The sequence below is a fragment of the Perca flavescens genome, chromosome 4 (genome assembly GCF_004354835.1).
Source record: "Perca flavescens isolate YP-PL-M2 chromosome 4, PFLA_1.0, whole genome shotgun sequence".
Classification (NCBI taxonomy): domain Eukaryota; kingdom Metazoa; phylum Chordata; class Actinopteri; order Perciformes; family Percidae; genus Perca; species Perca flavescens.
Genome location: NC_041334.1, coordinates 23,052,085 through 23,067,020, shown reverse-complemented (window position 1 = coordinate 23,067,020; position 14,936 = coordinate 23,052,085). Strand labels below are relative to the sequence as shown.

The following is a 14,936-nucleotide window of genomic DNA, read 5'->3' as shown; positions in this document are numbered from 1 at the left end:
CAATTATTTTATTTTAGGTAACATAATACAGCACAATATTCTGGTAAATTATTAATTTACAGATATTAAAGACACTCCGGTTCCCCTTTTGGCCAGTCCAGCATCCAGTCACTGTTCAGTATCTTATTTTGTCATTGGGGAAAACGGTTTGAAGGGACTTTAAACTTTATCTGAACATCATTTTAAATGTTTTTGGGGTGCTGATGACCACTTGGCTGAGTCGTCATCTATTTCACACTAATGATTGATCAGTCTAAAGATCTAAAGCCCCCTCCGACTGGCCTTTGCATTACTTCAGATTATCTGTATGTTATTGAATCCTGGCTGTATAGCTGGGCAGTTTGGCCCACTGCTGTCCAAACCAGCAGAAGGATTTTTTTTTTTTCATTTTTTTTGCAAAGAAAATTTGATATAAATGTTAAGGTTTTGACTCCCAAAAGTTGTCTTAACTGTACTTAGGTACGGTTATGCAACCGTAACGGCTTGATTAGACATTTGTTTCCTCCTGGTGTCAATGAAGGGGTACATGCATCTGTCGGACCCCATGAAACGATACGTAACCACATTGGATTCCCATGGCAACAATCTGAAAAGGAACATAAATGGTATATCAGCTGCTAAGCAATGGAAGTGCACAAAAAAAACATAGTCTCTGGTTAATATGAAGGTGTAGCATTGTACTCACGCTCTGCAAAGAAAAGGCAGGTATGTGAGACGAGGGATGCACACTAATGGTTGGTCTATCAGGATGGCATTCATGGCCTGCTCAACACAGTACTGGGGCTCCAGGGGGGGTAGGAGCAGTTCCACTTCCTCCCTATCAGTAGCACCAAAGGACAAACGTTTTTATGAGCAAACTCATACATAAGCAGCCAGAATGCCAAGCAAACATACCCATATTCCTGATCTGCATTTTTGTTGTACAGTCATAGAAAGGGATTTAGTTTAGCATATGAACAGAATTGTTCAGAACAATTACTGCAAGAAAGCCTTTATGAGAAAATACGTTCTACAACTAAACCTCGAAGAACAGAGACGAGCCAGGAAGTGTTTAATACTAGAGTTGAAATGCACCTTTTTTTTTAAGCAAAGAACAGAATGATGGATATTTGGTGTGTCTCTTTGTTGGTTGGGTCTAAATCACTCCATCCAGATTCTAGTAAATCCAGTGGATGTGATTGAATTAAGCAGTACTATGTGATAATTCTGTTGACATACCGTATCTTGCAGCCTTCAAACATGCCTGTGTCCACGATATAGGGGCACACAAGAGTAGTCTTCACTCCTTCAAACTCCTCAGTCAGCAGCTCATGGGCCAGAGACTCGTGGAAGCCGACTGCAGCAAACTTACTGGCACAGTAATCCTGTCTCAAACAAAAAATCACTTGTTCACTGTTCACAGTATTGAATATTTACACAATTATTTGTGACTTTCCAGACCTACAAAGAATGCTGTTTTGCAATATGTATTTGATTCAAATACATATCACAAAACAGCATTCTGTATTTGAATGTGTCACTTAGTTTGCTAACAAAAGTGTGTGAAAGACTGCAGTAAAGCTGTCGTATCTTAGCGTTACGGGGATGTTTCTCCCTCCCTGGTTCACCTCGACACAAGCTGTGCTGAAGAGACCAAGGATGCTGGCGATGGTGATAATGTGTCCATGATTCTGGGCCTTCATCTGAGGGAGGAAGGCCTTCACTGTCTGTCTCAGATACACACACACACACACACACACACACACACACACACACACACACACACACACACACACACACACACACACACACACACACACACACACACACACACACACACACACACACACACACACACACACACACACACACATTGTTGGATTGCAGCAAGTTATTATGAGACAACAACCCGTGCAGGGTTCATACGACTTACAGTGATTTAAATGTTGCTCAGTGTGGAGGAAGCTTATGTTGCTCGAGCAGTTTCATATTAAGAGGATTTATGTGGGAATCCTGTGTAGTCTATAGTGTAATGAGGATAAAGCTGTTAACGCAATACATTTTACATGTCATGTGTCACACTGTGCACAATAACCTGCTCTGTATAACATCTGATGCTATAAAGATTTGTACAATGTGGAATTCAAAAGCTTAATTTCCAGCTCTCTTAACTTTCAGCCAATATCATCAAATCATTTTATCTGTGTTTCATTTAGAAAGTGTGCCCACCTACAAAACATTGCCGATTTAATTTTGAGACATATAATAATGCTTACTAATCAGGGAACAAAATGAATAAAGGTGGCCCACCATCAAAGCCATCAATGTGTGTGCAGCTTTACGTTTGATTAAATAACATTGCTGACGTGTTTCTGCCAAAGCAGTTTATTCACTTATATAGGCCTACAAGACAATGATTGAATTCCACCCACAAGTGAAATGTCTTTAACACATTTCATGACTTAAGAGTTCTCACCCAGAAGAGGGCATGGCAGTTGACTTTCATGGTCCTCTCTATCAGTTCATCGGGACAGTCTAACATGCGCTCCCCAGCCACCACTCCAGCGTTGTTCACCAGCATTGTAACGTCCTGGCCCAGGTCCTTTCGCACAAGCTCTGCGTTGCGATACACATCCTCCCTGTTGGTCACATCCACCGTGTAGGTGTGCGCCTTACCCCCCATCTCACGCACCAGCTTGGCTGTCTGCTCGTTGAAACTGCCGTTGATGTCCCACAGCACCACCTCTGCCCCATGCTTGGCGAACTCCTGAGCAAAGAGACGACCCAGGCCGCCACCTGATCCGGTGATCAGCACCAGCTCGCCATCAATTGGCTTGGTGCGCGGGCGCAGGACGACCCGCAAAGAGTTGCGCAGGATGAAGTAAATCACATCCAGTAGCATCATCTGGAGGTCCATTAGAAAAATCATTTTGATCTACTGCGGATGGTCTTGATTGTAGTAACCTATGGATTCGACTTCACACCTGTTACCTGTGAAGGTGTGTTTCCTACGGCCTGACTACGTGTTAGATTGTGTGAGTAAAAAAATATGCAGACAGCCAAGCTGGCGTTTACCTCATTCTGTGACCCTCAGCCTCCATAGTGGTTTATTTAAACACTCTCCTCCTGGATTAGAGGAAATACCTACCAGATTAGAGGAAATGCTTACCTCCTAATAAAGCCACTTTTGTTGCAAGCTGTAAATCTATGCATTTTCACTTTTAGGCCCACTACCCGCCAGATGGTATTAGACTGAGTTAAAGAGTCTTGAAGTTTCAGGGTCTTTGTAGGACATTATTCATTGTTCACAGTTTGCACATACTCTACACGTGAAACTTAAGTTAGGCTACCTCTAAATACTATTCTTACACATAACCTATGAAAAACCTTTATGTAAATGTATATGTAACAAATCTGCATTATGTGTGTGTTAACGTTTAATTTTAAAGCTTCTCAGTATGAAGAGAAGGAAGGAACATTAAAGTTGAGGAGGAATAATGCATGCTCACACTGAGGTGAAATGGGACAAATTGGTGATTTTTCATCATTGGTTCCAATTAATTCAAGGCCCCGACTATATATAATCGACTACAGCATCCAAAAATTTCCACTTATTTTGGGAGGATCTCAATGCAGTTTGTTTCCATAATCCAACCTCAGCTGTAGGAATAATGAATATTTTTAAGTAATACAGAAGTAAGAAAATAAGATTCAAGAGCTGCTATTTAACTACAAATACTCTAATCCTCATACTGCAGATTCCCAGACATCTTGTACATGTACATATAGACAGTGCAGTGGCTCAGAGGTTAGCACTGCTGCTGCCTTACAGCAAAGTAAAGCAGTAAGATACATTTTACAACCTTTGCTCCCAGGTCTCCCTCTGTCCTGCAATCATAAGAAATGAGAACATAAGGAGATTATGTACATGTAAAATGTAAATCTCTGCATTGCTACTTATGTCTCAAGAAAGCTGCTTGTTGTGTATCACGTTTTTGTTTTCTATAGGTTAACACTGCCAGCTTTGTTTACTTCCTAGGTTGGCATGTGAGCCGTTTTTAGAGATTTATACGAGTGAATTTGAATTTGAAACCTTTATTATAAACTGCACTTAAATTCACTGTTCATCATGGCTTTTTCACTACTTTCTATTCTGTATATAGAAATTGTGAGAGCTAATTCGTCACAATAAGCGTCTTTGTTATTGTTGTATCTTAGTTGAAATTGATACAAATAATGTAAAGATTATGTGTCCTAAAGAAAATTTTGATATTAAACAACAACATTTTAATGTGGTGGAGCTTTTTTATCTCACACATTTTTTTTCTACAATACAGAATATATTTACAGAAATGTGTCATGGCTGTATGGAAGTTAGTTAAAATACTGCCAAGAATGTTGCCTTACTGTGACATGAGGACACTTGAAAACAGCAGCAAAGATCTACCTGTATATTGGCATGCAGCTCTAGTTATGTGAATTTAGTGTGGATCAGTTGTGTCTGATTGTTTTCCAGCCAGGTTCCCTGTTTGATATGCAATAAAAATGATACATTTTCAATGTTTTCTACTGGCGGGAAGTCATCCAACCCTGGACCATTTGTGTCTTTTTCTTTTTCTGAGTTTATCAAATCTGTGCAACTGTTCATGGTCCAAATGTTAACAACAATTAGTAATTGGTTGGGAGCACTGCTAGAAACTAAGCCTACTGTGGTATTTCAACGGTATTTTGATATTTTGAAATCAAAATATTGAAGTTTTCTGGTTAAAAAAAAATAGATAAGAAGAGAAATGTAAGAACAGGAGAGAGGGCAAAAGTGGTATCCAGTTAGTGCTGACTGTCTGTTTACTGGAGCAGTAAATAGCCGTCATCTCTGCAACACTGTTTTGTAGGGGGCCAAAAGGTAGGGCCACACCAAGGGAAAGGGATCCACAACTGCCATTGGTGGTAATGGTAATGTTTTTCACTTTGTCTACAAATGTTTCTCTCAATTCTTAAACTTGAGCCTGTGTTGTTTTGAGCAGTATAATCCTTCAGCTCCCTCCAGCAGCTTTCTGCTCCTATATATTCTCCCTTGACACACAAAGCAGAAGGCTACTGGGAATCTTAGTTGGAGTGGAGGCCTGCACTGTCCACACTGTTGTTCTTTTGCATGAATAACCTCAACCATAGGAGTTTCATTAATCCACTCTTTTCACATGTTGAGGCACACATGGGCCTGGGAAGCTGGCTGCCTCACCAACAGATCAGACAGAGAGAGAGAGAGAGATAGAGAGAGAGAGGCCATGAGAGACTTTTTGTGGTTTTGCAAGTGAATGTGGATTTTTGTATGGCTTCCGCAGAATAATGTAAAATGCCTTGCAAATGTATCCCAGTTAGGGTGGGCTTACTTTTCATTCTGTTTCTGCCACTCAACACCAGTAATTGTGTTGAGTGTATCTTTCATGATGCATTGGTAAGATCAGGAAAGCAATGCATGTTGTGAGGTAGCAAATTAACCGTTTGACGTGTGTTGTGATTGTGTATTGGTCTAATAGATAAAATCTCATGTTTGCCAAACTGATCTTACATAGCCAAGCACAATTGAATTCGCCTATGTGGGCAAACTGTTTGTCTCAGTCTAACCCTTTACTTACAGTGGTGAACTGTTCCTTTAAGAGATAGAGCGTTGACACATGAATCACTGCCAACTCACCGAACAGAGGTTGAACTCCTGATGGTCGCATTGCTTACCACATATGATAAAGTGTTAATATTAAGACGTTTAAGTACTTTAACTGGACAGTACTTTAAAACACTTTTCTGGTGAATAACTTCATACAGGGATTAGGCTACCGCTAAGTCGTTTTTGCATAAAAAAAACCCCCTTCCTGAACGTGTTGAGGTAGCCTACATGGTGTGATGGCAGTCAGGAGGAGCAGCTCTTTCACTTTGGTTTGTCTCGGTGTGTCTTTGTTCCTCATCGGTCCGTGTCAGTCGGGCTGTCGGGAAACAGGTCTGTGTTGCACCGGCCGGGACCCGTCATGCATCAGCAAAGGCTGGAGGTCTGACCGCTCCTATGGCACCTGCTACTGCGACCAAGCCTGTGTGTCCACCCTGGACTGCTGCCACGACTATGACACAGCCTGCCCAGGTAGGATGTGCTGATAAAAAAAAAAAATCTTTTTCAAATTTTAAACATAGAAATCCATTAGCCTACAGTACAGTGTGATGATATGAAGTTTGTTTAAGACTGACTTATTTGCTCAAGAGTTTGCAATAAAATACATAGACTACATGAGGAAAAAAAAATACATAAATGTCCAAAAATAGAAATAATACAATTATTTTTACAAAATTCTATCATTATGATGTATTAAAAGCCACCTTTGTATGATATGGAACACTGGGTGGCTTTTCAAAATGTTTATAGTGAGACTATATATCCTATTAACAGGAGGCCTACAGTGTCACTGAAATGTTCTCATGTGTTGGCAATAATTGACATCTTGATCTGTAGACATCTGACAACTATAAAAGGAATTTTTATGATTCTGGTTTAGTTTCTTTCCCCCTCAGCTGCATGTACTCTTCTCCCTCAGCGCTGTCCTGTGTAGTGAGCGAGTGGACAGAGTGGTCAGGCTGTGCCGAGCCCTGCAGGGCCACAGTCCGCAGGCGGAGCCGGAGGATCCTGCAGGAGCCGCTCAATGCAGGCAAACCCTGTCCCCATCTAGAGGAGCACGCCGGCTGTGCAGAGTACTGGTCTCAGCAAGGGAACTGCCACAACCCTCTTGGTGAGGAAAATCTACCTGCATCTTTCCGCACATCCATGTGATCATCACATTATTGTCTGACATTTGGTGGAATTACTTTATGCAGTTATCCACCTAAAGACAGCAGGATTTGTGACGAGGAAAGTTATCAAATGAAAATTATGGCTGGCTAAAAGAGCCACTTAGTAAACAGGGTTATTCTAAAGTGTGATTAGGCCAGGTCACATCTGAAGTTAATGACTGCAATGTAAAAAATAAAAACACCCCTTCATTGTTACCTGACCTGTAATAGACAGTAAAAATCAAATAATACTGAAAACCACATTACAGTATCCTTTCATACACCCACGTCTGATTAACCGATCAGAAGATTATTACACAGGATTTTTTACCGCCTTGTTGTCATTTTAGATATGTCAACAGTGTTAGATAGTAGAAATTTAGACTTGATGAGTATACAAGTTGTGATAATCCTACATGTGCAGTCTTTAATCATTTCATTAATATGTATATTAGCACATGAGAGAAGCTGTTTCCCCCAGCATGCCAGGCTGTTTTCCCATCCCATGCTCATTTTAAATTAAAGGTATTGCAACATATGGTCACATGTAATGTTCTTACCATGCTCCCTCTGCAGTCCCAGCACTGATTATCGCGGGTGGCTATGGCAACGCCAGGAAGAAAAGAGATATCCCTGACAGCAGCGACATTATAGGGTAAAAGGTTCAGAGAGGCTTTTTGCCTGTAATATGTTCCTATGTATTTTCAATACGTTTTTAGTCTGAGTTTGGTGTGTGTGTGTGTGTGTGTGTGTGTGTGTGTGTGTGTGTGTGTGTGTGTGTGTGTGTGTGTGTGTGTGTGTGTGTGTGTGTGTGTGTGTGTGTGTGTGTGTGTGTGTGTGAGAAATAGGTATTGTGTCCAGTTTCAGTTGACCTCTCTGACAAAAGGATGCCAGCAGAGTTCAGGCCCACACACCCAGTGGATGCAGCACCTGAGGGAGGGGCATCGTGTGTGTGTTGAGTGCCAGCCGCCTGCTCTCGCTGCTGGACAGACACACTGTGCTGGAGATGGAGAGGAAAACGACGAGGGCAGGTAAGAATGGAATAAACGGAGAGTATGCTTTGTAAGATTATTAGAATGTTTCTTGTCACATCACAACTTGCCTTTTGTCACCATGATAAAAAAGAAAGGAAAAAAAGAAGTTATGTTTAACAGCTATTTGAATCTTTGAATTTAGAAAGCCTCACAAATTTAAGCTTGTGTTGTTCAGAAAATGTTAATGACCAGAAGAGAAAGATAAGCTATTTGTTTTTCAAGCCCAGCTAAGACTTTATTCAACCATGAAATTAGCTTGAAGTTAATTTACTCATATGTAAAGAAACTCAGTGTTGCACATAACTTCACTAATAAAGGTGACCTTTCCGCCTCACCCTATGGCAGAGTCAAGTATTCTTTAATTACCAGCCAGAAAAAGTATAACACACGAGTAAATTAGAAAGTGAATGCGGCTGTTATTACTCATATTAAAAACACATCTCTTGTCCTTCGGGTCTCAAAACATCTTGCCAAAGGACTACATTTGAAAAATAGCCGGTTGGCTAACACTGGCGCATTTACAGAAATGTTGATTAATGTGCATTGTCCTTATAAATAAAAAAATTAAAGGATTAATAATAGGTAATAATGTTTACATAGAAAAGTGAGTTACAAAATACCACAAATATGTGTATAAGATGTATTTGTTTGTTTGGTGCACTATGCACAGGAAATGTGATTATATTGTATTCTGGGCATAATCTCATACAAAGTCACACACTGTTCTCAAATCGCTCCCTTGGACCGGAAAATTCTTTTTTTATTGTTCATTGAACAGCATCCAACCATTATAAATACACTTTTTTGCCTTCTTGCCGAGAGCTAGATGAGAAGAACGATACCATTCGTATGTCTGTACTGTAAATATGTAGCTGGAGCCTTTAAGGATATATTTAATTATAATTCGGAATTAGGATAATTGTCACTAGTAGCCCACTTACCATAAAATTGCATTGTTAAAACACCATATTCCACCATATTCAATTATTCTAAAAACCTCAATGGAATTGACAGTGTTGTTTTTGAGAGCAGTCCATTTGCATCACTTAAAGAGGACTGTGGAGTTTTTTTGGAAAACCAACAAAAGTTATGTTTAGTGTTCCTCAACAAAATGCATTGTGTGTATATTTGAGGTCTAACAAAAGTGATGAATACATTTCTTTCCTCATAAAACACTTGCAAAGCTAATTTTACGTTGAAAAGATTAATTGTTTACATCCATGTTGACTAGCACTAAGTCTTCTTCTTTTCCGCCTTTGTTGACGCATTGCTGCATATCTTGGAGCATTTCTGCTACAAGTAGATTGGTGTGACACCATTGGCAGGAATGTGTTCACCCATGTGCACGTCCTCCTATGTGTGCATGAGACAAACAAAATGGGGAACCACTCATAGAAAAACTGCTCCATAGCACTACTAGAGGTAAAAAAACAAAACACCACAGAAAACCTTAAATCCCAAAACACATTCATACTACCTTTAACCCTAACCTTATCCACAGGACAAACATTGTCACACTGCATTGACAATGGTATCTGCAAAAATCTAGCATGCATAAGTCTGTTCTACCTGCTTCTGTGTCTGTATTTTGAGAGGCGCAGTGGTGGATAAAGTATCGATATGTGGATCACTTGTGATGAAACTGTTTTTTTTTTATTATTTTTTTTTATTATTTTTTTTCTTCCCAGACCACTGATCTACAGCCTATCTCTTAGATCTGATTGGTAACAGTGAGGACTACCACTAGATGGCAACATTGTTTATCTCTTGGATTTAAAGAGAAATTGTGTGATCACTAACTCATTCCTTCCTCCCTCCCTCCCTCCCTCCTTCCTGCAGAAAGCAGTCTCTCCAGTGGCAGGCTGTGGGAAATCCTCGATGCAGGGGTGTGTGGAGGCGTGTTGGGAGGCTGGAGGCCTGCTCCTGCCCAACAGCCCGCAGCTTCCTATTCATCTAACCTCCTCCTTCCTTCTGTTAGCCTCCCGCCTGTACATATTTACTCAGAGTTGTGTATAAAAAACAATCTGCCAGAATAATTAGAAACCAGCCAGAATAATAAACACTGGTCGCTAATCTGATCTATTAAAGAGTGCTGGTCAATGCTTAGTTGTGCCTTCTCCAAATTAGTGCAACAACATGTATACATTTTATTAATATGGCTAAATGTGTGCCAATGAAAATGTCCTATTTCTTAATCAGAATACAATACATTTCTTGTCCTTACTGCTCAACAAGAACTTTAACAATAAATATTCCCATTTTGGTTTGCATCAAAAACTGCAAATTAACAGTGAAATGAAAGTCAGAAATGCCTAATCAAAATGTAAAGTGATTTGATTTATTTCATTTTATTCATCCAAGGGAAATGTTGCTTTTCTTAAGAAATAGAAATATCTTGGGACATTGAGACACTTTTTTAACATGACAAGTACTGGCTTTGTGTGAATCACAACCAGTCACAACGCCAAAGTTACAACATGCACTAAACAATTGAACATTTATACAGAAACAACAGCATAGAAAGTCAACAGGTAAAAATGTGTTGCTTTTTTTTACAAAACAGACAGCCTCTGGACCTACAAACAACATTGTATAAGAGCTGGCTAAGGTCGTTCAAATATCTTTTTTTTAATTCCCTGGAAACAGTGTACTTTACAAAGACTGATGGCTTAGGCAAGGTTGGGGTCAATTCCACTGAGAGCTTTGAACGTAGAAAAAATATAGTTAATGTTTTTGTACTTGGTTTAAATTTGTCCCATGCTCTAATACTGGCTCCTTTTTAGAGTGTCATGTGTGATGTGTGTTGTACTCCATCAAGGCATCCTGAATCGACCCCAACCCTGTAATACAGTGTTAGATTCAGAGTATGTGGAATTGGGCTACTTGCTAAAGCAGTGGTTCTCACTGGGTTTTGGAAACTACCACATGTCCTTGAAAAAGGGTCCTATGGGGTTTTAACAAAAAATGAAAAAGACTTGAGCCTCTTTACAGTTAAATTTAGCAGGTAGCGTGACAACCAAGTTCTATTGTAAGTTTCAACTAAATGCATTTACTGTACAGTTGGGAGTCTTGTTATGGAACATTTTGAGAATCTGTGCTCTTTATAGTTTGTATCAATAAATGAGAAGTCCCTTGATTGTGTTTTCTTCATAAAGCATGATGGTTTAGTCCTTTGAATTTCTCTACAGGGATCTCAGTGAAATTAAAAGCTCTTATAAAGCAAAAGATTGTGTTAATATGAATGGCTCCCTTCGAAACGGAGGGTAAAGTACCCAAATAAAATAAAATAAAGTATGACTTGTAAAAATATTTTAAATTATTTTTTTTGTATTATGGTGGTTTCATGTCACAGTATCACAGTCTATGTATCAAATCACAACATCATGTTTGATGTTTCTTTTGCACTACCTTGTCTAAAAGCTTAACAGTTTCAATACTAGTGTCAGGATTTCAATACTTGTGTTTGTGTATGCACATGGGTGCACATTTGTGTAATATTTGCCCATAATTAATCTCAGTTCTCTTTAATAGTGCTTGCTGTCTATTCATGGAATATTGATTGTCATCGTTTTTGAGTTATTTCAGTGAAAGATGGTCCTTTACTACAGTAATATAGAAAACCTAAATGATAGGACAGAAGCTCACGTGATGCTAAATGAGCGATTGTGTGATCTGAATGCCCTTTATCAAACTTAATTTCCATTTAAAAATATGCAATGTACTCACAATGACATGTCTGACTGAAATGTGTTTCTTCATATAACCATGCGACTTTCTGTCGCATAGTAGAGGAATTACCGTATAGTACAGGAGAAGCTCGCAGGCAGTATAACTTACATTAGCTGTTTAAGTTTAATTACTAATGTTAACTAGCATGTTAGTTAGCAATAATTAGCCTCTGCCCATGTTATCTCCTTACATATACCTATGCTCTCCGTCTCTGCAAGATTCGGAATGATTGAGATTTCTCTTGGCACAGCTACCAGAAGACTTACAACTTTCAGACAGGTACATCACATCTATGTTGTCAAGCTCAGTTGGAGGCTGCCCAGTAACGCTCAACGCTTACCGGAAAAGTGCTTCTAATAGACTTCACTCGTCTCCATGGAAATCTACGGCGTCGCTTTGTCCATTCGTTTTACTGTCTATGGTTCATACTTGTATTTTGGGTTTCGATCAACACACGTTTGCTTTAATGTTCATTAAACATGTTCTTTTTCTCATACTGTCTGTCTGAACATACCTATTTACCCTCTGTCTGAAACACCATTTTAGCGCCTGCCTCTTTATTAAGCCCCCCTCCAGAAAAGCCCAGTGTGCTCTGATTGGCTTACGAGAAATATATGGTGCACATTTGCAAAGGTATTTCTCATGCTGTGGGTGGAGATACTCAGATGGCGAGCGGTATATTCTAATGAGCCTGCATGTACATAGGAAGGGGAGCCAAATCTGAAAGGCTTGTTGAATCCTATGTTTTTTGACATAGGCAGCCCACAAAAAACTGACTGGGTTGTCTAAGTTCACAGTTTGTGGGATGGTAGGCATTCCAGATACCCAAATGTATGGGCACAAGCACAGAAAAACTCCCCTTTAAGAAAAATAATTTACATGAACATTTAAGTGCAGCAGGGTATAACATGTTGGCATACATTGGCCTTGACTTTTCATAAGATAATATAAATATGCAATGAAAAGTTAATCAAGGACTTACATCTAACTTGGCGATGAACCAAATGTTTCTCTTGTTGATACTGATGTCGTCCAACCAAAATAAAATAAAATGTAATGGGATTAGCTTGCATGTTTATAGTTTTTGTATCATTGAACCTGTGCCAGTTTCACCTCATAATGTGACATGAAGAAGTTCGTCGTGGAAATAATTAATCAACGCATGAATATAACCAAAGGAGTAGCCATTCACAGCGAGTTTTTGAGGAGACTTTAAAAAAATGATTAATCAATCTGAATATTATTAGAGGTTATCTGAAAATATTAAATATCTGCAGTCAATTGTTATGCCATAGGACATTTTCTCATTTTAAAAATTAAATCATTTTATTTGGGAACATGACAAGTTCATGTTTTAAAATCCTTTTGAGTGTAATCGTTTTTCGTTTTTCTGAACTTAGCTTCTAATATTAGCAGATACTTTAGTTCATGTGCAACAAAGGACAATGATCAGCTGTCATATTTATTTCTCTCTCTCTCTCTCTCTCTCTCTCTCTCTCTCTCTTTTTCTTTGTGTCAGATGGCTGCCAACCAAGAGCCAGGTTCTGTCTGAGGTTTCTGTCTGCTAAAAGGAAGTTTTTCCTCGCCACTGTCACATCAAATGCTTGCTGGGAGAATTATAGAGTGTGGTCTAGACCTACTTTATCTGTAAAGAGATAACATCTGTTATTATTTGACACTATAAATATAATTGAATTGAATTGACATTTTACGTGAATAAAAAAACAGGACATTTGTGATACATAGTGTATGAAGCTGCGTAAATTAATTTATCACCAGCTCAAACCATCCATCCTTTCCTTATTATATGTGTGCTAAATAAGATCCATAAAATGCACCTCCCATTCCTCTCTTCTCAGATGTAAATAAAGCTGCATGTTAGAGTCAGAACTGCAGATGGAACAGAAGCAGGCTTCCCCCGACATGCATACATTCATAAACTGTTCATTCTTCTCTATTAAGCGGAAGCCACACTGCTCTAATGCCCTGGCTTTATAGCTGTCACACAAACACACACACACACACACACACACACACACACACACACACACACACACACACACACGGTTCCCTCTGCCTCTCACAGTCATTGCTATTCCTTTCACACCTCAGCTCCTCTCACCATAGTAGAGCAATATGAAATGGTTCAATTCTGTGATTAAAACAGGAAATTAAATCAGGATTTGTGATTAGACTTAACCACAACACTAAAACATGTATGTTGATCACCTTCTGTTGACCTTTGAATAACATTTTACTCAACACCTACATTTATAATAGTGCAATGACCTCTTTTATGTGTATCTTTCACCGATATATTTGTGTTCGGAAGCTTTTACATATTGGCCATTTTTATTTGAGAATTTGTTTAGTTGGCAGTGAGCTTCTTCTTTACTCATCTTGTCAACATTAGAGAAAGTTATGATGACATTAGACCTTCCAGCTCTTGACAATTTTTAAAAGGCATACAAATGTTGTAACTTCCCATTTGAAATTACATTTCAAGGGACTAAAGGAGGAACAGGGGGTTTTAACTCTTTATGTTTACTGCTCATGTTAGCATGGTATAGATATAAAGTCAATGTTATTATATGATTAATTCACATTTTTAAGGTTGGGATAATGGTTAAATTACAATCCTTTGTCCCTCTATATTCTGTGTATTATTAATGTAATGTGTTTCATTACTAGTGGTAAGTGACACTAGCGTGTTGTGTAAAAGTGTTTCTCTCTGTTGTGTGGGAATATAAACAGATAATAGAGAATGCATTGTGGGGAAATGTAGTATTTATGGAATGCTACAGAGATTTAAGACATGAACATATCAACGTACAAGGTCCATACATCATAATGTTGCGTTTATACAGTACTCATAAATATGCACAGTGAGGAGTGGCTCTGCTAATGTGTGACTACTGTGCATACCTGTCACTTTATGGGTACATGCCTGTGTGTGTGTGTGTGTGTGTGTGTGTGTGTGTGTGTGTGTGTGTGTGTGTGCATGCATGTGTGAGTGTGTGTGTGTTCTTGTATATGTGTTAAACTACATTACATGCAATCAGACCTCCCCGCCCGAATTAAAAAAACATTTCTGAGCTGCTGCCAGCCTTTGAGGACAGCAGCTGTCACCATGGAAACTAAGTATATCTATGTATCTTGAAAGTTTTCTTTCATACCTGTATGTATCTTTAGTGGGTGTGTGTGCTCATGCATGGGTTTCATCTGGTCAGGCATCTTCAACTGCCCTATGGTAAAGTTAAACTGCCAGTGTATATTTAGTGCCATTACAGTTTAAGGGAAGAAAGTAGAGAGGGAAAACTCCCCGGCTTTCAGTATCAAATACACATAAATTCCATTATCTGCGATTGTGAGCTATTTGAA

The 14,936-nt window shown here is 39.1% G+C and overlaps 2 protein-coding genes across 3 annotated transcripts; one reads left to right on the top strand and one right to left on the bottom strand.

Moving 5' to 3' along the window:
• Positions 1-439: 439 nt before the first annotated feature.
• On the bottom strand, positions 440-3,020 carry rdh20 (retinol dehydrogenase 20). Its single transcript, XM_028575804.1, has 5 exons — positions 2,456-3,020; positions 1,608-1,706; positions 1,219-1,364; positions 686-817; positions 440-586 (listed from the first exon to the last, which is right to left on the bottom strand). The coding sequence occupies exons 1-5, from the start codon at positions 2,906-2,908 to the stop codon at positions 466-468; spliced, it is 951 nt and encodes a 316-aa protein (XP_028431605.1). The 5' UTR covers positions 2,909-3,020; the 3' UTR covers positions 440-465.
• Positions 3,021-5,661: 2,641 nt separating this feature from the next.
• LOC114554152 (somatomedin-B and thrombospondin type-1 domain-containing protein) lies at positions 5,662-10,959 on the top strand. 2 transcript variants are annotated; one of them, XM_028575805.1, is made up of 5 exons: positions 5,662-6,112; positions 6,561-6,752; positions 7,369-7,447; positions 7,641-7,823; positions 9,666-10,959. In XM_028575805.1, the coding sequence occupies exons 1-5, from the start codon at positions 5,881-5,883 to the stop codon at positions 9,781-9,783; spliced, it is 804 nt and encodes a 267-aa protein (XP_028431606.1). In that variant the 5' UTR covers positions 5,662-5,880; the 3' UTR covers positions 9,784-10,959. The 2 variants fall into 2 exon arrangements, with proteins under 2 accessions (XP_028431606.1, XP_028431607.1); XM_028575806.1 differs by lacking the exon at positions 9,666-10,959 and having other exon boundaries at positions 7,369-7,454; positions 7,641-7,716.
• The last annotated feature ends 3,977 nt before the right edge of the window (positions 10,960-14,936 follow it).